At 41.3% G+C, this 24,799-nt stretch overlaps 1 protein-coding gene across 1 annotated transcript in view; it reads left to right on the top strand.

Moving 5' to 3' along the window:
• tyw1 (tRNA-yW synthesizing protein 1 homolog (S. cerevisiae)) overlaps positions 1 to 24,799 on the top strand; it is a 225,991-nt gene that overhangs the window by 53,013 nt on the left and 148,179 nt on the right. Inside the window, 3 exon segments of the mRNA XM_034230575.1 lie at positions 1,286 to 1,480; positions 11,176 to 11,454; positions 17,463 to 17,585. Coding sequence (XP_034086466.1) covers positions 1,286 to 1,480; positions 11,176 to 11,454; positions 17,463 to 17,585 — 597 coding nt within the window.

Genomic DNA, 24,799 nt, shown 5'->3' with positions numbered 1-24,799 from the left:
CGAACTTCAGCACCGATCCTCTCCACATTGCCCCTAATTTAAACGCTGTATAATATCACAGACTAACATACATAGCAGTATGCCGTATGTACTAAGAACTTGCTCCAGGGTGTTAATTAAATCTCTAAGAGTGAGCAATGCTTACAGGCAAGGCTTAATTAGAGCAGCATGCATCAAAGTAAAATAAATCAGAAGTGGCTTTTTTTGTTGTAAGCTTGACAACAAACAGTGCTGTTAGCCCCGAGTTCTGTAATGTGCCTGCTCAGCTTTCCCTTCATTTTTTTCACACTGATTTGTTATTTCCAAGTCTGGCACAGAAAACAAATGTTTTCCACAAATCCAGCTCAGCTGAAAAAGATGGATATTTTAATCAGTGTTCCTTTTTTGTGGGCACAGGCACAGTGAGGTGCATTGAGAGATGAATAGGAATTTGGTGGGCTAGTGCACAGCAGGAAAGAAAATATCTATTTATTCAGAAAAGGACAATCAATAGTGCACAAACTAGCCATCACATACTCTAGGTATAATTGTTGTGAAGGTATATGTTTCAAATTCCCATTGCATGTTCTAATTCCAATTCCAGGTTCCAATTCAACATTCAATATTCAAATTCTAAGTTTCAAATCCAAGTGCCAATTCCGGTTTAATTTACAATTCTAATTCCAGGTTCCAAATTCCAATTCCAATTTTTTAAAAAAAAATAAAAAAAAAATAAAAAAAAAAAAAAATAGAAATTCCAAATTCAAATATTAATTACAGGTTCAAATAGCAAATTCTAGGTTCCAAATTCCAATGTGTACAGTAGGGCTGCTCAATTAATCATATTTTAATCGCGATTACTATTATGGCTTGCAACGATTACGAAAACAACGTAATCGAAATAAAACGATTATTTTTCTATTACTTTTTTATTTATTTTTATTTTTTCAGTTGAATTATACTTACATTTCAGGTTAATCAACTGTTAAAAACATACTGTTCACATTTTTTTTCTTCCAATAAATGGATGTTTTCAAAGTCAATGAATAATCGCATTTAATAATCACAATTACAATTATTGACCCAAATAATCGAGATTATGATTTTTGCCATAATCGAGCAGCCCTAGTGTACAGTATGCTAATTGTATTTCCAGGAGCCGCTTGTTCTTACTGCTCCATTGCTTTGCAAGATTTGTCTTTATTTGGATAAGCCTTACAGGAGTAGGGTACTTGTAAAATGTCTTGCTCTTACTTCACTGTTTCACCGTCTTCCTCTTGTTTACTGTGTGTCCCTCTGCCTTCAGTGCACCAACATGTCTGTCTGTGTGTTCCTCGTGGCCACGTACACTGACGGAACCCCCACGGTGAACGCAGAGTGGTTCTGCAAGTGGTTGGAGGAGGCGTCCACTGACTTCAGATACGGGAAGACCTACCTGAAGGGCCTCAGATATGCAGTGTTTGGTCTCGGCAACTCTGTCTATGTCGGCCACTATAATACGGTAATCTATTATATCAAGTACTATCAAAAATATGTGCTAAGGGCGCTAGTGAGCAGGGTATGGAGTGAGACGTCTTTTTCAGAGCTCCTGCAGAGTTTTATACTTAAACGGCGTTATTCACATCAGAACCAGATTAAACCTCACTAAAAAAAGCTTGAAGATATTATAACCTTAACTAAGTCAGAAATTCCGAGTTTGATGGTGGCAAATCTCCGGAAATACAAATATACGAGAAGGCCTGAACAATCCCCGACGCAGGGTACTCCAGCCAACCGTAACAGAGCGTCACCTGTCCGTACCGAAGCTACAGATATGACCGCTGAAAAGATCAAGGCAGACGTCCTGTCGTCCCTGAGGGGAGACTTCGCTAATATGTTACAGGAAGAAGTGAAGAACGCCCTTGCAAAGGAATTTCGCCTCCTCAAAAGTGAACTGCAGGCTGTCAGGTCAGAAATCACCACCAACACAATTGCAATTCGGGCTGAAATGGATCAAATGAAGGGAGACATTAAGGATGTAGGGGAAGGCCTGTCGACAAAGTAAACTCGCTACAAACTGTCGTAACTAACCTGAAAAGCCAAGTCAAAGAGCTTCAAGAAAAGAGTGAAGACATGGAAGGTAGGATGAGGAGGGGGAATATTCGTATAGTAGGCGTAGATGAGCAGCCAGACTTGAGCACTCCTGAAGCTATTTCCAAACTTCTCAAAGAAGCACTACATCTTGACCGAGACATCAAAATTGACCGATCACACCGCAGCCTTATAGGGCTGTGCATCTTCACTGGTCTCACGATTCGATTCGATTACGATTATCCTGTCAACGATTCGATTCAATTCGATATCCCGATGCATCACGATTCATACCAATGCGTTGCATCCTCGATTTTCTATATTACTGCACATGGCTTATTTTTCATCAATGCATACATGCAGTAAATACATATGAACTCTCTTTTTATTATTTAGAAAGTGCTTCAGAAATCAATAACATAAATGTCTTGACATTAATTTATAAACCAAAATAAATGAATTGTATAGGTCTAGCCTCCCTATATCTGTGTGTGAAGTTGTTCCATCCTCAAAAACAAAAAAATAATGCTTCTGCAGTCTAGCTGCAGCTACTAGCAACGGTCTTCTGTTAAAAAAAGGACACTGAATGTCCTGAATGTGGCGTCACACACAGGACTTGAGTCTGAACACAGCAGACAACAGGAGTATTTACAATAGCATATACAAACAAAAATACTGCATGTGGGTGCACACTTACATTCTCTGTCTTACTGTTACATAAATCCCATGAATGTATGAGATTAAGTTAGCTCAGTGATTAAGTGAATAATAAAGTTTCTATCGGGTCACTATCAGCCTGTCACTCATTATTTTCAGGGCGGGGTTTGGAGGAACAGAGTAGACGGTGATCGCGGAAGCTTTTTTCCTCCTGCCTTCACAAACTTTACACACGTATATATCGTCTGAAAATTGCTAGAGGACATTCATACTCTGCAATCCAAGACTTGATTAAATCCACCAAAAACCTGACATGATTGTAACGCGATTATTTTTGAAAAACATAAATCCCTGTGTCTCTGAGCCGCAGCGACACGGAGTGATTCAGAGCGGGTCCTTCTGCTGTTGGTTCTGGACTGGTGTTCTTGTGTTGGTGCGCAGACTGCTTCGTGTTTGGTGTTGCTGTGCCGCTGTCACGTCTGTTCCCTGATCTCTGCGTCACCGACCGATTTGATATTAAAGTGACAGAAAAAAAAACGTTATAGTAAAGCCGCTGCCGGAAAATCAGGAAGCAACGTTACTACGCTATAATCGATTATCTTCCGTCACGGCATCGATACCGAATCGTCCACGTCCGCATCGCATCGTAGAAACGATTATTTTCAACACCCCTAGAGCCTTATGAAGTGGAAGCCGGGGGATAGACCACGGGTCATTATCGCCAATCTGCACAATGACGGAGACGCAGCGGAGGTGCTTAGAAGAGCCCGAGACAGAGCCCCACTCAACTACAATGGAAAACGGATATCCATCTTCCCCGACTATACCAACAACGTAGCTAAAGCCAGAGCTGCATTCACGGACGTGAGGATGATGCTACGAGGACGTCAGGGAGTTCGCTACGGACATCTGTTCCCTGCTCGGATGCGGATCTCAGTTGGAGACGAGGAAAAGGAATTTCTGGACCCTGCAAAGGCTTTGGAATATGTGCTAAAGAAAGTCATCCCAGAGACTGAGAAGTGAATGAACACTGACCACCAGCTTTGAAAACCACAACGCCAGTATGTAAATAGTCCACATAACGCACATAAACACACTTAAGCTAATAACCCCGTTCTGAATACTAATGTTTGCCAAAGAAAACCATTGCACTTGATAAGATAATTATTATCTGTTATAAGTTCTTTATATATGAATGGCTATGTACCATTTGTGACCTGCTCTATCGAAATCAGTCGCATTGACCCGAAGACACATTTTGAGTTGTATACACTGCTGGAAAGAGGATATTCCTAGCTTTCTAATGATATCAGGATTGTTTTTGTTCTCCAAATATTAAGCGAAATATGTCACATTATATAATGACTGTCACCGAGTCATCATTTTGAGAAAAAGGCCTTCAAAGTTTTCTCTTCTCTGGAATCCATCGATCTGATTGATTATTAGCAAATTATCAAAATACTACGGAGGGAAGATATTTTCCTTTGGATTACTGGTCTGGGGGAAGCTCGTGAGTGTGTGTGTGTATTTTTGCGTTTGTGTGTATTGCGTTTGTTTCCCGGGGAAAACACTCACAAGAAACACCGGCTGTTGTTATGCCTGCTGTGACGTTAAGTTACTCCGTTCTCCGCTTGTAATTATGCCTTTACAAGCTTCAAAGCTGTATTTATCATCTGAATTTGCCGAAACAAGTTTAATATTCTGAAAGCCAAGACTTTGTTTAATTGAACTCAGATGAAAACAAACTGTAACGGACCCTGCCGTGTTATTTATGATTATTCTACGCTTACATTCATAATGTCAGCCGGAGGGAGGGGGGGCGGCGCTGCGGAAGAGCAGATTGCCTGTCATCTTCCCTTTACAAGCTTAAAGAATGTATTTATCGTGTGAGTTTGGAAATAAAAGTTTCATATTCTGAAAGCCAAGACTTTGTTTGTTTAAAATCAAACAAAACACCGAACCCCGAAAAAAATTTTTTTTACGCAAATCCACGTTTATTTTGAAATGAGCCGTTGCGACTTCTGACTGATTTCGATAGAGCGGGTCACATTTCATATCCAATCATTATTTGCGACACTATTTTGTTTGTATTACTCGTATATGCCGTTATGCTTAATTATTTCAAATATAAAACATATTAAGCTCTGCAGGAGCCTGAGTAACACCTGACTTCCCTTATATCTTAGCACACAGTGCAGTCAAACTTTATCTAGACTGCCTTTTCGCTGCTTTTATTTAAGCAGCTAGGGACTAGGTCCCGCCCCTCACCACATGATGATAAACACATGTTTATTTGTTCTCTCTGTTCTACTGATTCTGATCCCCCTGTTCCCCCGGGATCCTAAGTTCAATGTAAGGTCAACACTACTACCACATTATCCAACTATTGAAACTGCCAAATGGCCCAATCTGAAGATGGTAATACAGTGGGGCAAAAAAGTATTTAGTCAGCCACCAATTGTGCAAGTTCTCCCACTTAAAAAGATGAGAGGCCTATAATTTTCATCCTAGGTACACTTCAACTATGAGAGACAGAATGGGGGGAAAGAATCCAGGAAATCACATTGTAGGATTTTTAATGAATGAATTGATAAATTCCTCGGTAAAATAGTATTTGGTCACCTCCAAACAAACAAGATTTCTGGCTCTCACAGACCTGTAACTTATTCTTTAAGAGCCTCCTCTGTCCTCCACTTGTTAACTGTATTAATGGCACCTGTTTGAACTTGTTATCAGTATAAAAGACACCTGTCCACAACCTTAAACAGTCACACTGTTGGCTAAGACCAAAGAGCTGTCAAAGGACACCAGAAACAAAATGGTAGACCTGCACCAGGCTGGGAAGACTGAATCTGCAATAGGTAAGCAGCTTGGTGTGAAGAAATCAACTGTGGGAGCAATTATTAGAAAATGGAAGACAAACAAGACCACTGATAATCTCCCTCGATCTGGGGCTCCACGCAAGATCTCACCCCGTGGGGTCAAAATGATCACAAGAACGGTGAGCAAAAATCCCAGAACCACACAGGGGGACGCATCGCCACACACACGTGGGTCACCCAAAGCAACAAGCAGTTCGCAATCGCACTTCAAACACAATGGAGACTGAAACGGCTACCACCTCCTCCTCACAGGATTGCGCACGAAGCCCTGCAAAAAGCCGCCAAACAAAAACATCTCGCCCTAGGTCTTCAAAAGCATGGGAATACTTTAAATTTAGTCCAAAACGCAAAGGCATTGTTATTTGCAGTCTTTGCCAAATGGAGTTGGCATACCACACTAGCTATGTTGGAGCATTTAAAGCGGCGGCACCCCCTTGTCTCTCGTGAAGGGAACAATGATAAGTAAGTACTAACTTTGGCTAAATTAATTCCACGTTTGTGTAGTGTGTTGTGCAGCTTGAGTTCTGTGCACTTCGGTAGTGCTAACTATCTTATATCCGTGCGGTTTGTTCGTGCTTGGTTGGTTAGTAGTTAATGTTAGCTACCTAGCTAGCGGCGCCAGCTGTGTGTTAGTTCACTTTTGTCAGCATTTAATGTTGGCTGGAATGGTAGCTAGTTTACGTCTGCAGTACACCGCTATCTAGCCGCTACTAACCCGGAACGAACTAACTGCACAGAGAGCTAACTCATGTTGTGGTCCTTTACGAGTCAAACATAACATTAGACTAACGTTAGTCAGCTTATGGCGCGTTTCCACTGCAGCAGGTAGCTCGCTTTAAGCGTGCCGAGCCGTGCGGGGCCCGTTTTTGGTTGCGCTTCCACTTGGCCTAGTTTTTCACCTTTTTTCTGGTCCGACTAAATCGTGTTTCTTGGGCCAGGAACAACCAGGCTGAGTCGGGCTGAGTATGCTAAACTAGAGAGAGAATCGCTGGCAAGGCGGCTACAACTACAACAAGATGAACATATTTGACCGTGATTTCATTGTAATACACGTTTCAAAATGATGCCGAAGTAACAACATACTGATACCGGTTAGTAAAAACCATGAATTAATGCTTGACAAGTCTGCAGACAGACGGCAAGCGAAAAACCCTTTTTAAAATGCGTGTTTTCTAAATGTAGCTTGGCTAAGCTAACGTTATAAATGCTCCGACCGTCCACACTCACAACAACGGCCTATACAGACATAAACAAACCATCGACTGTATTCGCCATGACACAGGCAGTCTGTGGTTTGTACTTGTTTAACTTTTGTCTAGTTTCTGAACAGATATGAATAGCTGTGAGCTCTAAGTGCTAATAGCTAACGGCTGTGTTGTTTTTTGGGGCGCTCATTGAACAAAAAAAACTATTATTAAGAATTTTTTGGTATTTATTTGAGATACATTACGTTTTTTATGAATCGAACAACAGAAAAATAATCGTTAGATTAGTCGACTAATCGATAAAATAATCGCCCGATTAATCGTTTTCAAAAAAATCGTTTCCCCCCAGCACTACTGGGACCAAAGTAACAAAGGCTACCATCAGTAACACACTACGCCGCCAGGGACTCAAATCATGCAGTGCCAGACGTGTCCCCCTGCTTAAGCCAGTACATGTCCAGGCCCGTCTGAAGTTTGCTAGAGAGCATTTAGATGATCCAGAAGAGGATTGGGAGAATGTCATATGGTCAGATGAAACCAAAATAGAACTTTTTGGTAAAAACTCAACTAGACGTGTTTGGAGGAGAAAGAATGCTGAGTTGCATCCAAAGAACACCATACCTACTGTGAAACATGGGGGTGGAAACATCATGCTTTGGGGCTGTTTTTCTGCAAAGGGACCAGGACGACTGATCCGTGTAAAGGAAAGAATGAATGGGGCCATGTATCGTGATATTTTGAGTGACAACCTCCTTCCATCAGCAAGGGCATTGAAGATGAAACGTGGCTGGGTCTTTCAGCATGACAATGATCCCAAACACACCGCCCGGGCAACGAAGGAGTGGCTTCGTAAGAAGCATTTCAAGGTCCTGGAGTGGCCTAGCCAGTCTCCAGATCTCAACCCCATAGAAAATCTTTGGAGGGAGTTGAAAATCCGTGTTGCCCAGCGACAGCCCCAAAACATCACTGCTCTAGAGGAGATCTCCAGCAACAGTGTGTGAAAAAGACTTACAGAAAACGTTTGACCTCTGTCATTGCCAACAAAGGGTATATAACAAATTATTGAGATGAACTTTTGTTATTGACCAAATACTTATTTTCCACCATAATTTGCAAATAAATTCTTTAAAAATCAGACAATGTGATTTTCTGGATTTTTTTTTTTCTCATTTTGTCTCTCATAGTTGAAGTGTACCTAGGATGAAAATTACAGGCCTCTCTCATATTTTTAAGTGGGAGAACTTGCACAATTGGTGGCTGACTAAATACTTTTTTGCCCCACTGTATATAGTACAGCTGGATTAAGCATATTCACAGTCCACTCCTTTTTGTTTTGTTTATATTTTGCTATTCAATATTTTGGTAAATGGGTCAATAGATGGTATCAAAGTCTCTCTTATTAATGTATATGCACCGAACGAAGACGATCCTAGCTTTATCAGAACAATCTTCAATAATATAGTACAGCATAGCTCTGGACTCTTAATGATGCGGGGGGGGGACTTCAACTGTGTTTTTATCACAACACATGGACAGACAACCCTCATCAAAAGCTCCCCTCCCGAGAATGAGTAAAATGCTTAAACATCAATCTATTGAGCTAGGTTTGGTAGATATCTGGAGGAGCAGGAATCAGAGACGCAGGGACTTTACATTCTACTCATGTAGACATGCATCGTACTCTAGGATTGATTTTTTTTTACATCCAGATCAGAGCTGCATAGAGTAGAAGACATAGAGATAATGCGCATTACTATTTCTGACCACTCACCCATTGAACTTAAATGGAACATAGGCCATAGACCAATCTCTAAACAGTGGAGACTTAACACGTCCCTCCTTAATGATAAATATTTTACCACTTGTATCAAGTCAGAGCTTAATTACAATCTAGAAACTAATGACACACCAGAAACATCACATCTTATATTATGGGATTGTGCCAAAGCGTTTATCAGAGGTAGTATCATTTCGTACACATGTGCTAATAAAAAGAAAAAGGATGCCAAACAACGGGAATTAGGATAACATAAAGGGACTAGAAAAAGAGCATAAACGAATTGCCACACCGTGCCTTACTAAAACTCTTAATGCAACCTGTAGAGAACTTAACAGCTTACTAGCAGATAAGAATGAGGGGAACTTAAGGTTCACTAATCAGCGATATTCTGAATACGGTAATAGGGCAAGTCGACTACTGGCATTTAGACTAAATAAACAGCAGTCGTCTAATATATAGACCCTCCAGAAAAACGCGGGCAACAATCCTTGATTATGCGGGCAAACATGCAGGGTTTTATGTGATTTTATGCGGTGAAATTGCGGGAAGTTGCGAAATATGCGGAAAAAATAAATATTGGGCTGTCTTATTTATTCTCTCTCACACACAACCTGCCACTAACGTTAAACCCCTTTGGATATATGGATATATTATTCAGGCTACAAAATTAACATAGGAAAAACAGAAGCCATGCATATTAATGATAGAATATTACAGAGTACAAAACTCCAGAGTGGTTATACATGGTCGAAAGACGGCTTTAAGTACCTTGGGATATATATCACCAAATCAGCACATGATCTATATGATGCCAATTATAAGAAATTAATTAAATGTATTGGTAGCGATATGGACCGATGGTCTACACTCCCCCTCTCTCTACTAGGTCGTGTGGAGACAATACGTATGAATGTTTTGCCCAGGTTACTTTTTTTCTTTTAAATGCTACCTATTGAAATCCCTAAATCGACTTTTGACACCTTGGATAAACTAATCTCCCATTTCATATGGCAAAGGAAGTGCCCAAGAATTAGACTTAAAACACTACAGCTATCTAAGCCAGATGGAGGTCTTAAACTTCCCAATTTAAGATACTACTACTGGGCTGCCCAAATGAAACCCTTAGTAGCGTGGGTCCAGAACTGTACTTACACACGCTGGCTTAATATTGAGCAAAGTATGTGCCAAAAGCCTCTGCATATATTGCCTTTTTCAGATGCCCCCATAAAGGAAATAGGACAATGGACTGCATCTACTTTAAAAATATGGAAAAAAATACAATCAGCATTTGGGTTACCCAAAAAAATGTCACCGCTAACAAATATTGGTTATATGAGAACCTTTATACCTAGTAATTTAGTTTTAATTTAAAATTGTCGGAACATGGCTTGACTTCATTATATCAGATACTGGATAAAGATAATCTCAGGACATTTGAACAGCTAAAAAATTATTTCCATATTCCTAAAACAGACCTTTTTAGATATTTGCAGCTCAGACATTTCCTTACCACCCACAAAGAATGGGAACAATTCAGAAAACCTACCCCAATAGAAAATTATCTGATACAATTAAAATTGGGAAATAAAGGACCGAAAATAGTTGGTAAATTATATGAAATATTCCTATTAATGAATCTGGATAGCTCGGTGAATATAAAGAAAAGATGGAATTATAAATGAACGTAGATATTACCCAAGATACCTGGGAGGACATATTCACCGAAGCAAACTTAGTGACAAACTCATATACATGGAGAGAATTGAAATGGAAAGTAGTTACCAGATATTTCCGAACACCAGATATATTGTCAAAAATGGGCCCAACACATAGTAACTTATGTTGGAGGAACTGTGGAACTGTGGGAAATCATACTCGTATATTTTGGTTATGCCCTAAATGACATACATTTTGGAAATAATTATTTGATGCTCTTAAAGAAGTGTTCCAGCAGAATATTGCTCTAAATCCGATGGTGGCTATACTGGGAGTCTTACCTGAGGGTCTAGAAGAGAGGTCTAAGACTTATCTATTAGGAATTTTATTGACAGTGGCCCTGAAGTGCATCACCATTAAATGGTTGAAACCAGAACCTCCCACCTATAACTGCTGGATTCAGAGAGTGTGGGATATCCACCACATGGAGCAAATCACATATTTATTACGCCTACAGAAAAATATATTTATCAAGCGATGGGCCCCTGTCATGCATCTACTAATACAATAAGAATTGTTAACACCTTTGTCACTTGTATTCTCTTTCCATCATTATTATTTTTGTTTATTTACGATTATTTGTCTTATTTTCCAAGGTAGGCCATCTTTATTACATTTAAAAAATGTTTAGCCCTGGAGTGGCACTGTATTATCATAACGGAAAATGTGAATTTTACTATAAAATATATTGTATTGTATTATTGTTTGAAACGAAAAAAAAAAAAAAGTTCTAAAAAAAAAAGATGTGCTCTACAATCGGTTATTTTAAGAACTATCGAAAACTAGAAATTGACAGATTTAAACTCTCAGGGAAGAACAGTCCAGGGAAGAAGTTGACAACTTGTTCAGCATTCAGTAATTATCTTTGTTCTCTTCTCCTAACCAGGTGGGTACAAACGTGGACAAGTGGCTTTGGATGCTGAGTGGCATGCGCATCATGACCAGGGGAGAGGGCGACTGTAATGTGGTGAAGAGCCATCATGGCAGCATTCAGGCAGACTTCCTGGCCTGGAAAGTGAAGTTCCTGACCCGCCTCCAGGCCCTGGCCAAGGGAGAGAAGAAGAGCTGCAGTGGGAACTCTAAGAACGGAAGCTCCTGTAAGAACATGAAGAAGGAACAGGAGGAGGACGAGGCAGCGCCTGTACCGCAGGACAACAGCTCTGAGGTAGAGCAGTTTATCTCATTTTTTGTTGCACACCATAAACTGTTGTCCTTTTGGTCTTAGTGGTTTTACATGTTTGAGTTGCACGTTAAGTCTTGCTTTCAGAACAACACTCTTGCTCATCAGTCTCCGGTTTGTACATGCCAGTCGGACAAAATATGTCAATGAGCCCTTGCCCATGTCAATATTGGATTAGGAACCTAAAATATGTTCCTGGTTCCTGCCAAATGCTGTAATAATGGTTAACTTAGTTTTTATTTTGGCACCTTGGGGGGGCCAAAATAGCAGAAAAGCTGATGTCTAATTAGAAAATGATCCTCTTGTTTATGATGTTGTTCAACATCACAAGGGCACTTCAGATATTATATCTGGACTACAACACCTCATCTTGCAAGGACTGAGTTTATTGGGTTAGTAGCACGGATGTTGTGCATTTTCAAGAGAAAGCACAAAGGTTGCATGCGTTATAACTATCAATACTGTACATCCTGTCAAAATATAGAAATAGCTCTTACTCGTTCCACCAATCATTGAATTAATATGTTGTTAGAAGGACATTTATTTTAGTTTTTTATGCACTAGTGTCAAATTGGTAGTCTGGATTGGAAATATGGTCCACAAGAAATAAAAAGGTAATCCACTGATAGCAAGGTTGGCGGTCTGATCCCCACCGCCTCCTGTCCTCATGTCAAAAACACTCCTTATAGTAGCAGCACTGGTGTGTGAGGGAGTGTGCAACAATTGCAACGCGTCCAGGATTAAAGTGCAATATGATTGCAGCCCATTGACTATTTACAAACACAGACCTAACATGCACACAAATGCAGAGAACTTTCATACACATCATAGTACACACATTTGACCAGTTGTCATGGTAGCGGCGACTCAGAGCCAACTCTAGTTGATTCTTCTTCCTCTCTGATTGCACTCAGCAGAGGTGACATTCAACCGGCTCCAAGAGGAGCTGAGAGAATCAGCAAGGTCCATACGTGATTTATCTTCCACCGCTCATGTTGATCCTGCACATGTGGGCAGAATACGCAACACACATTGTGATAAATCCTTGGTAAACATGCCTATGGTTTCTAGGGAAGAGGATTTGTGCACACATGTGCATTTTTTGACATCTGACCAAAAGTGACTTTTTTTGAGTACATAGCCAGGGCCGCTCCTGTCCAACTTGGGGCCCCAAGCGACATTGTGAGATGAGGCCCCCCCCCCCCCCAACCGACAGGAGTGAAAACATTTTTTTTGGAAACAAAGTAGGCTACTTTGCAAATATTATTTTTTTATTTTTTTATTATCAACACAGTTACTTTTTTACACAGTGAGGTAAATGGTAAATGTGCATGTATGTCGTTCAGTATGCGTTTACAGGTGAATACGTCTGCATTTCCTGCCAAATACTAGCCTCAAAAAGATTAAAATATAATTAATGCAAATAAACTACTTCTACTAATAATAATCATAATCATAATCAATTCAATAATATAAATACTATATTATTTTATTATAATATAGTTGTAATATAGTCAAGACAAAACATGCTTATGACATGCTCAAAAACTGATATTTCTTAAATCTGTATATAGTTCCCTCTGTCAGCAATGTATCAATAACTACACACACATTTATATCAGTATTTCTCTGTGTTGTGGTTGACATAATGATCACTGTTAGGAGTTAAGGGGAGAGGCTGAGCGTCACCATGAAATGTGCAAATTGACATAAAAATGAATAAAAGGGGAAAAAATGCTCCATGTTTTTTAAGCTGTAAACTTGAACTGTTATGTAAGCCAACTAGACAGACAGTGTATCACTCTTCCTCCTGTACATTAGCAGATAAAAGGCATAACATACTTGAATGAATGTTAAATAAAGAATGCTGGAAATAACTGCATCTCCATTAGCCTATATGCTATGCAGAGACTGCCTTCTTCATGTTGTGAATTGCAGCTGATGTTTTAATATGGCAATTGGCAATTTGACTTATACAACATTCGCAAGTTGTACATTTGACTCATACAATAACCCACCTTCGAGTGATGCTCTAGTTTCTTCATGTTTTGTTTTTTTCCCCTCTTGCTTGCACCGGACTGAAACTGTCTTTTCACCGACATCTCTTCACCTTGGGCCTGTACTACGAAGCTGGTTCAACCTAACCTGGATATGTTTGAGTTAGCCGATTGGCCTAATCCAAAACATACGCGCTGTCGCTAAGCTGTCCTACGACACTGGTTATCAAGTGGATCGCTCAAGCCAGCCGTGTCCTATCTAGTTAGGTGCGCGTTCACATGAAAGGGGTGGTATTTGGAGCATTCGACCAATCACAAACATGGAGAAGCGCACTGACAGCGCAGCGTCATACTTCCTGAATGAAAAGTTAACTTTAATACTAGTCAAATATGAAGAAGTTAAACTTTAAACATCCATGACTTAAACACTTTATCCAGGATAAAAGCCACATAGCTGCACCTGCAAGGTGAATACAGCTGGCAAAAGAAAAAGTGTTTGAATGCGTACATTAACAGGTTTATGATAACACTGCCCCGTCTAAAACACGATCTGACTTTAATTACATTTGTCTCGAGTGTTTCGTCAACTTAATGTGTTGCTTAAAATAATACTTCTGCATACAGTATGTGACACTGTAAGTGTTGCACGGCCAGATACGGCTCAAGAAGCTGACTCAGATAAGGAGATATATGATACATTATGATGTGATATGAATGATAATGGGACACATCGACGTCTGCACTCAGTGTACTTATGTTGTGGCAGATATTTAAGTAAGCTTTCTTAAGCTAATGTTATAATAGTCAGATTGCTTTGAAGATGGGAGGTGATATTCTATTCATTTTCACGTTCACACAGTCGGTAATTTTTCCCGGCCGTCTTTCCTGCAATAGGCGCATTCACACCGCAGTACTTTTCCCACAAAGGTTCATGAGAACTTAGCTCATGAGCACTCTTTTGTCGCGTTCACACCAAAAAGAGCCGGTACTAAAATTAGTTTATGAGAACCTTTTTACCCCCACGAAAGTCCCTGCTAGAGAGCAGGGACTTTCGTGGGGGTAAACATTTTCCTATTTCTGATTGGCTGGGCGGAATGCAAACCACGCCCCGTAAAACTCCCAAAAAGTTTTGTGAAGCCGCCATTTTATTCGCATTATTAGCATTAGCCCAGCGCAGAAACGCAGAGAGACTAACTTAAGGCAACACAAAATAAAACATGGGAGCGGTGGAGATGAGGAGGTGTCGGTGTTCTGGCGATTTACTCGGAAGCCAGTCCCCAACTCTGGGGACTTCCGGCCGGGGACTTTGGGCGGCAGTATACGGCGTGAAGTGGTTTGCGGCCTGCCAGTAAACCCAAAGCAGAAGAAGAAGTGACGTCAGCGGCTTCATTTGCCTAATCCACCCCCAGGGATTTATTCCGGTGTGAACGCGATATGTACTTAGTTCATGAGAACTAAAGAGTTCTCATGAACTAAGTTCTCATGAACCTTTGTGGGAAAAGTACTGCGGTGTGAATGCGCCTATTGGCAGTTTTTCTGTATTTCCTTTCTCCTGTAATATGACTTGATCGCTTTAAACTCCGCACACTGAGCTCTGATTGGTCAGCAGGCGGTGCTTTCACTGAGTTGAGCTCTTGCAACCTAACCTGGTCCCGACCAGGTTAGCCGCTAAGCATAAGTTACCATGGAGATCTAGACTGCTAAAAAGAGAACCAGCTTCGTAGGACCGGAAAGCCGGAGTTTTCCCTGAATTTAGCCGGCTAAGCGAAAATCCTGCTTCGTAGTATACCCCCCGGCACTAGTGGCCGTATTAAAGTCGTGATTGGTCAGATGTCGATTCATTGCAACTAGTGCTGCGTACCGGTACGCCGAACCGGTACTGGACTTGTAAAAAGTTTCGGTTCAAGTCCGGTTAAAACCGGAACGTCGGGAACCGGTACTTGGACTCGCAAAAAAACTAGCACTTACGTATATTCTGGTGTCTGTGGTTATTTAAACATTCCCTGATAAACGTTATTCAGCGTCAATAAATGAGTGCTAATCCCAGTGTGCTCAATCTACAACATCACATGTCATTTCACCTTCGATTCACGGTTTGAAAACATAGCATTTCGCCACATGCTAATGCTAACCAGAAGTGAAGAATTTTCAGAATAAAAGTATTAAGTTAATAGTGTGAACTTCCGGGTTTTTCAGAATAAAACTGATTTAAATTAAATAGTGTATTTAATTCAAAATGACGCCATATCAACATTGATTTTAATTTCTAACAGTATGTATGTACATCACTATGTATGTATATGTACTGTATAATGTACACATGTAGAGTTGTAGAAAATACATGGTGTACAGTACAGTACACTCTGACTGTATAGTCAATACAGTACTGTACAGTAGGTGTGTAACAGTGTAATGCGTATATTCTACTCTACACTCTACCTTTCAGCAACGTTTTAGGGATTTATGCTCAGTCAGCTCAGGGACTGTTTGGTTACTTTAGTTTGCTAAATGAAAGACATGTTTGAACTTTGTAGTAGTTCACTGTAGTTGCTGTCATAAGTCATTTATAGACTAAGTGGCAAGACGTTTTTTTTTTACATTTGCACTTTGTAGAGAAATGTAGACACAAGTTGGAAGGGAGCACAATAAACCTGACGAGTTTGAATTTGAGTTGATTATGAGTTAATTTTCAATTGATAATTAGCTCACAATAAGTTCACTTTAGTTACTCACACAACTTGACAGAAGCCATGGGTTCAGGTCCGGACTTATAAGTCCGGACCTGAACCTGAACCTCTGGACTTGAGTCCGGACCTGAACCTGAATGTGAGTCCAGGTACGCAGCACTAATTGCAACGGTGTCGGGTTACAAACGTTCTCCCTTTGTCTCACCTCTCACTCTCACTCGCGGGGGGTGCGCGGAGAACTGAGCGGAGAACTGCGCACAGCAGCTGAGTCCCTCTGGGCGGGGCCCCCTGCGCAAGGCGGGCCCCATGCAGCCTGCGTGATTGGCCTGTAGGGAGGGGCGGCCCTGTACATAGCAGACAGTCAGAATTGTGAGAATGAAGTTGAAATTCTAAAAAAGATCTTCGAATTCTGAGTTTAAAGGCAGAGTTCTGAATTCTCTTTTAAGAATTGTGACTTTAATCTCAAAGCTCCAAATAAAAAATGTACTTTTGGTCAGGTGTAACCAAATATTTTGACCCTGATCCTCTTCTGTAGTTTTCTCATGTAATCAGGCAGCCCAACAGTAGATAGAGTAGTGCAGAAATCCAGTTTTCTTGTTTGAAAGTAAACGTTGTTTTGAACACGTTTTTGGTTAGATGCTTGATATAAGGTCTGTGGTTTACACAAGCTTAGGAGATTTTCAAGTTTTTTTTCTCCAACATAAAATATTGTCAATGAATGACTAACTGGGGAATGTCTGAAGCTTCTCTGTGTCATAAAGACTGTGGTTGCTAACAAATGAGTAAATTAAACTATTAAATCACGCTAAATAGTAGCCGCCTTCTAGCTTAGTGTTGGTGATGTGAAGTCATCAAACCGTGTAGTTTGTTTATAGTTGTTTTATAGTTTAAAGTTGGCTTTTATACTTCTGGCCCTTGCATGTCACCTCAAAAATCATAAAGTGGTGTTAATGTGGACACTATTCTGCCCCAAAAAAGCGTAAGTATCATAAACATGAATATGCAACAGATCTTATTTTCTGCAATATCCCAAATGCAATGTAACAATTATTTTCGTCAATGGAGCCCTTGCAATGTTAACCTCCGTCTTGGCTAAAAAAAAGTAATCATTGCACTGAGTCATAGCAATGTCGATGCGTTCCATGTTGCCTCTTTCGTTCACTCATAGACACGGTTTTATATAGTTATTGGTTGGCACATGTGAGGATCATTTATTGTTCCATTTGAGCATGTTTGCCACTATGTCTTTTTTTTGTTTTTTTAAAAAACATCTTTTAATTGACATATGTTGGGCTTCTTCTTGTTTCAGGAGGATCTGATGGAGTCCAGCAGTGATGAGGAGGAGTCTGGCCTGCAGGATGAGAAAACATCAGGTTCAGTGGTCGACATGGAGGATCTGGGAAACATCATGAACAGTGTCAAGAGAGCAAAGGTCAGACTGTGCACACATTTAGTAACTGAAACGCTTATTTTTCAGTACACAATGCAAGCATACATCGATTCTCCTGTGACTCAGTTGACCGGAGTTATTTAATTCCACCTTTACCTTTCTTCAGAAAACCACTACAATTCAGGAAACATTACAGAACGAAAGAACATAATCATAATGAGCTTCAGAGATGTGTAATATACTTGAAGATCTGAGTTGGATTTACAGTCGTTGCTTCACAATATTACAGTAAGGGTTATCATTGAATCATTTTAAAACGGATTAACCCGGAGCCCGTCATGTAGCAGGTTTATTTTCAGCGATTCCGCGTTAAGGTCTGTGAGGGGTCCCATCGTGGCATTAAGCTTCAACCACCTCAGTCCAATCTTGGCGTGTTGAGAAAGGAGATGAAGTGGTGCCATGGATGGAGCAGTGGCAGATGGGTTGATAGACACCAGACCCCGGCAGGCGAGAAGCAAATGCTTGCGTAAGAGCGAGGATGCCCACCTCACAGACTTGTGAGGAACGAGTGACTCGAGAGGCAGTCAAAAAAGAAGGAAAAGGCAAATATCAGTCTTCTTTATTGGAAGTGTAAGGAGTGAAGCAAAGACCTGAGCTATGACAGGGAGAGGGAATGGAAGGAAATTACATCTAGGTATTCAATGTGCTATTAAGACTCAGATCAGTGTACTTTAAAGGGGACCTATCATGCAAAATGCACTTTTTGATGTCTTTTATACATAAACATGTGTCCCCGGTGTGTCAGGGAACTCACGCAGCGTCAGAAAATAAAACCCTCTCTCTTTTCCTCCGTACCCAAATCTCTAAAAACGGGGGAACAACGGAGCTGATCCAGATTTGTGTCCGATATGACGTCATATCTGAAATGTGGACCCACGGCCCTATCAGAAAGTTGCTATCAGAAACAATGCCCGACTGTTTTGGACGTAATATGGTCGGTGTTTACATTAGCATCGCTAACACTCAGAGCTAACCTGTACTGGAGAGCATGTGTGTGAAGAAGCAGGAAGTAAAAAGGAACTCACCTTGTGGTATAACCGGCAAGAGAGAAAGCCTTTGAGCTCCATACTGTTTCAGAGAGAATCCTTGATAATCCATGATATGGCGTTTCATCACGGCAGCATTTAGTTTAGACAGTAGCTGCCGGGTCCTGCATGGGCTCAGACCCCTCCTTTTTTATTTTTTATCAATCTTTTATTTTTTTAAAGCTTTATACCCAAAATCAACACTTTTGAAACAGGAAGTGAAATAGAGGGATATGAGCAGAGTTGGGTGTAATAATAATATTACTTTTGTCGGTAACGGAGTAGTGTAACGCGTTGCTTTTATAATTTAGTAATCACACTACAGTTACTAACATTGCCCCGACACGCGTTACTTCGTTACTTTTATAAAATAATCACACTCACTGACAGACTAGAGGGGTTTCCGCCGCAGGTTTATATACATGTAGGCCTATGTAATCTGCGCGACTTGCGAGACCACATCTCCACGTGCAGTGCTGCATAAACATGGCTGAGTCTTTTCATCTGTAAACTCCCTCAACGGGGCCGCTCGCTCTCTTTTGTTGATCGCCCTCTCACGGGTGAACAGTTCAATGCCCCGCTTCATTGTAGGAATTCTGTCTCTACCACTTTAGTTTGACCATCTCTGTTACTAAGTTATGGAATACTAAATACATAAGTAATTAGATACCTTACCGTTACTACGCTCATAAAGAATGATAAGAATAATGCGTCTTGAACTGGTTTCATTAATTAGTGTCTTTACGTTTCACAGACTGTTAGCTTGTTGTGGTAGGCTGGTAGCCTATTTTAGAGAAAGACTTGTGTTATGTCTTCCTTAATGCAATAGTAATTGGGGGTGCAAGTGGAGTCTCGCAGAGGCAAAACTGTGGCGCGCACACTGTAGGTGCGCCGCAGTCTGCGGGATCTGCCTGTAGGGAGGGGTGGGCCGGCCCTGCGAGTAAAGTAACGAGTAAAGTAACGAGTTACTTTATGTAGAGAGTAACGAAGTAGTGTAATATATTACTTTTTTTTAAAGTAATATTTAATATGTAATATATTACTTTTTTTTAGTAACGACCCCATCTCTGGATATGAGGCATGGCTAGAATGGGTGATCGGTTTGGTATTTTGAGCAAAACACTTCATAGACATGTTTTTTATATATTTGTATATATCTGAGACCTATGCTATTGCCTAAAAATAGCATGATAGGTGCACTTTAAGATCAATCAATCAATCAATGTTTATTTATATAGCCCAATATCACAAATGTTACATTTGTCTCAGTGGTCTTCACAGTGTGTACAGAATATCAGTATGACAACACGACACCCTCTGTCCTTAGACCCTCACATCGTACAAGGAAAAACTTCTGGAGAAAACCCACAGTTTAAAGGGAAAAATGGGAGAAACCTCAGGGAGAGCAACAGAGGAGGGATCCCTCTCCCAGGACGGACAGACGTGCAATAGATGCCGTGTGTAAATTGAAAAGATAATACATTTGCAACATAGGTAGTCCAAATGTTTGGAAATGCATGTGTGTATAATAGGAAGATGAATCCACAAGGATATCCATCCAGGACCTATGATCCAGGACCACAGCCACGACTCAAGATCCAGGGCTCGCGATCCAGGACACAGGACCGCAGGATCATCCATGACTCCGGATCCCGGCGTATATAGACACCAAAAAGAAAGACATTTGGGGAAGCTGGGTTAATCGGAACATGAGAGTACACAGGTATAGACAGAGAGAAGGAAGAAGTAAGATGTCCCCCGACAAACTAAGCCTATATCAGCAAAACTAGGGGCTGAATCTAATCAGCCCTAACTATAAGCTTTATCAAAAAGGAAGGTCTTAAGCGCACTCTTAAAAACGGATAGGGTGTCTGCCGCCCGAACACAAACTGGAAGCTGATTCCACAAATGTGGAGCTTGATAAGAAAAGGCTCTGGCTCCCATTGTACTTTTAGAGACTCTAGGAACAACCAACAACCCTGCATTCTTGGAACGCAATGCCCTAGTAGGACAGTAGGGTATAATGAGTTCTTTAAGGTAAGATGGCGCCTGCCCATTAAGGGCTTTGTAGGCGAGAAGAAGAATTTTAAATTCTATCCTGTGTTCTATAGGGAGCCAGTGTAAGGCAGCCAGAACATCATCATCATCATCTTTATTTAAAGAGACTCTTGGTCCATTATTACAAAAACATACAACACTCAAATATAAATTAAAAAAGGCAGTTATACCAATGTTTCCACAGAGGTGACTGGTATCGTACAGCACTGAAACACGGATTTGACAGCAGCATAATGACAGAGTTATGAGAAACATTCAATTGACAGATGAATTTGTACATTAGATTTCTCAAAAGAGCATGGAACGTGTTGACTCGTGCGTTACAGAACATTTCACTTGCACTGCACCACCTTGGTTTTCTAAGCAGTATACGCAAACAGTCATTATATGCAACCTGGAGCTTCTTGAGGCTCGCCTTCTTATACTTGACCCACAAGGGGGCAGTATAGAGAGGAGTACAATAAGCTCTAAAGAGGTTCACCTTAACCTTATCTGAACACCAAGAGAATTTTCTAGCCAACATGTTGGCTTGCATATATAAGACACGCCGCTGTCTATACATGTCATCATCATCAGCCATTTCATCTGTGATGATGTGTCCCAGATACTTAGTGTTACAGCAAACAGACAGCACCTGTCCTGACAGGTAGAATGTTGGAAAACAAAGGTTCTTATCCCCTTTTGCTCTGCAGATCATTACAGCGCTCTTCTTAGCATTGTATTTAACGTCAAATTTGACTCCGTAATCAGAACAAACATTTAGCAACTGTTGAAAACCAGCACTGCTAGGAGAAACAATAGCCAGATCATCGGCATACATAAGATGGTTTACAATCACATTACCAATCACACACCCTGTTTTACAGACACTTAAATCATCTGATAGATCATTCATATAGATATTAAAAAGGCATGGTGAGAGGAGCCCCCCCTGGCGGACTCCATTACCAACACCAAATGGCGCAGAGACTGCATTCCCCCATTTGATCCGCATGCTCTGGTTGGCATACCAATAAGCCAGGATCCTAATTATACTGTTAGGCACACCCCTTTGTCTCAATTTTAAAAACAGTTTATGGTGGTTAACTCGGTCAAAAGCCTTAGAGGCATCAATGAAACCAATCAGAACAGTGGAATTCTGTCTTCTATATGTTTCTACCATTTCTTTCAAAGCATAGATGCATAGCTCAGTACCATGCTTAGCCTTGAAGCCAAACTGGTTATCTGAGGTACATAAATAGGAACATAGTCTATCTAACAAAATTATTTCCAGGACTTTGGATAACACACTGGCTAGAGCAATTGGTCTATAGTTATCCAAGCTCCCTACCTTGCCCGCTTTGTCCTTAATGACAGGGACTAAAGTAACAGTCAACATGGAGTCTGGCAATATACCATGAGTCATGAGACCGGTAAAACAAATGGCAAGAAGAACTGCAACCTTGGGGCTTGCCAGTTTAAGGTGCTCTGCAGTGATTCGGTCAGAGCCGCATGCTTTATTATCAGCTAGCTGTGCAATTGCTCGATAAACCTCTTTAGCTGTGATTCCCACTGTGTCACTCTTCACAACATTACCAACTTTGTAGGGGTCACTTTTAACACAATTGAGTATATTAGAGTAATGTTGCCTCCACAACTCAGCTATGTTATCGGCTCCAGATACTCCCTCTATGGTACACGGTAATGACGTACTGGCCCTGTTCAGAGCTCTCACCTCCTTCCAGAAGCCAGTCACATCATTATGAAGGAGCTTTTCAGCCATAGAGTCCGCTCTCAATGTTTCTGTGTGTTTGTTGACATAACGAACTGCATATTTATATCTAGCATTTGTACGCTTTTTGAGATCCAGGACAGGCCCCTCTCTGGGCCTACCTGCCTGGACCCAGGCCCCAAAAGCATTCTTGGCTTCAGCGTATTGATCAGCCACATGTTTATTCCACCCTGGCTTGACGTTGTGTCTCTTCCTAGAGTAGGTACAGCACGGTCTACTGGCCTCCCATACAGCTCCCACAATACAATCATACATGTTACAGAGGTCTTCACGGTGAGAGTTTTCATTACAACCCACATCAACACACAGAGTTGCCACTTTGGGTAGATATACATCACTCAATAGGACATCAGTTCTCCCATAGTACAATAGCCTATCCTCATTTGTGAGCTTGGACCAATCCACTTTAGTGGTACAGGCATTTTTAACCTCCTGAGACATCTCAGGGAGACTATCACAATCTAGTGACATTATAAAAGGAATGTGATCTGACATTGATGCCTCATACACAATCTCAATTGATCTTACAATGTCATGGGCATTAGCAGTGCTTATGCAATGGTCAAGCCATGAAGTTGTATGCCAGGCCTTGCTTATATATGAATAGCTATCTGTAGGTAAAAGTATTTGGCTTGATAATATAAGATTGTTATCATCACAAAACTGTAGCATATGCTTAGCAAACAAGGACCTTTTGTCTGATATGTCAGCATTCATATCACCCACTACAAAAACACTGGTGGAATGATTATCAGCAATAAAAGAATGTATAAAAGCAAGTCTGTTCAGGTATTCATCTTCATTATGCTGTGACTCATATGGTGTATATACATTGAGAATGCTAAACTCCTTGTTATTTATTTTGATCTGTACAGCAATACACCAGTCAACTTCAAGCCTGATGACATTAATGACAGTGTCCAGCTTTTTGTGCCACAGGATAGCCACGCCCCCTGCTATCCTTCCTCTCACTATTCCCAGAGATAGGTCCGTAGTGGACTCACCAGCCCCGTGAAAATTGTCATTAAGAGAGTTCAACTTTCCCAAGTCCTGCTTTGGTAAGAAAGTTTCTTGCAAGCATAAAATGTCACATTTTTGTAGCAAGTTGTCCACCACTACACGTCGGATCCTATCAGCAGCGCTGTTGCCCAGGCGCAGCCCGCGACAGTTAAATGATCCAACCCGCATAACGTTTAGCTAAGCAGTACAGCCGTAGCCCCATTCAGTACCCTCGCACCAGCAAAAGGTCTAGCTCTGCTAGCCCCTATCACCTTCGCTTTACGTGGTTCATAGTATCTTCTCACAACTGAGCCTTCAGGCCAGAGATCTGGGTTAAACATCTCCGCAACTTCATTGCACTCAGCACACACTTTAAACGAGCTATATCTACTGCTTGCAGTGTCAATACGGTGACAGTTAACATCACGGCCGAGTTGTTCAGTTAGATATTCGGACAGTGTCTCAGCATCAAGGTCTGGCGAGAATTTGGTAGCAAAAACACTCACCAACTTCGTACGGATCACTTTGATATTCCCTTGTGCAGCAGTGCCAACAATAGGCTTAGGCATCCTCCGTTCAGGTTTCCCAACAAGCTGTTTAGATAAGGCAGACTGGCCCTCGGCCCTATTCCTCCGACCTCGGCCCTGTTTCACAACTTGACTCCATACCTGCGAATTTACCGTAGTTCCTCCAGGGCTCACACAGGCACTCACGGTCCCTGACGCAGCGAGCGGGTCAACACAGTTGGGATGTACTACATCAGTAGAAGAGCCGGGGGGGCTCGCATCCTTCACCAACACCGCACCATCCTGGCCATCACCCTGAGCGCTCCCACAGGTAGTTTCAGCGTCACTTGGTACAGCCAGTCCTCCACCATGACTCGGCTCCAACTGGCGTTCTACGGCAGCAACTCTGCTGTCCATGGTCGCAGCCACAGCACGCAGGTCCTCACCGATATCTGCCTGAACTTCCACTACGTGTCTTAATGCGCAAACCTCGCTGTGCAGTCGCTCCATCTTGCTCAGCAGGTTGGACACATCTAGGTTGTTAAACGTAACAGGCGGAAGCTCATCCAGGTAGTGGGAGACAAAACGGGGGATGTTTTCACCGCATTCATTTAGCACTTTTAGGCAGCTTTTAATATTGTTTGCATCCTTCTGGTTGCCTTTAAAGGCCACACACCGCTGCTTGGTTTCAGGACAGAGTTCAAACAACGTCTTTTTAGAAGTCTCGATCCATTCGGAATCGAAGGTGTTAGAGGCTACAAGGACTAGCTCGTCCTGGGTCATAGTTTTAATTTTAACCGCCAGGAAGTTGAGTAACTCATCCTCTACAATAACTAG

Source organism: Gymnodraco acuticeps, unplaced genomic scaffold (genome assembly GCF_902827175.1).
Source record: "Gymnodraco acuticeps unplaced genomic scaffold, fGymAcu1.1, whole genome shotgun sequence".
In the NCBI taxonomy this organism is placed as follows: Eukaryota; Metazoa; Chordata; class Actinopteri; order Perciformes; family Bathydraconidae; genus Gymnodraco; species Gymnodraco acuticeps.
Note: the sequence above shows the minus strand (reverse complement) of the source record. Positions and strands in the feature narration are given on the sequence as shown.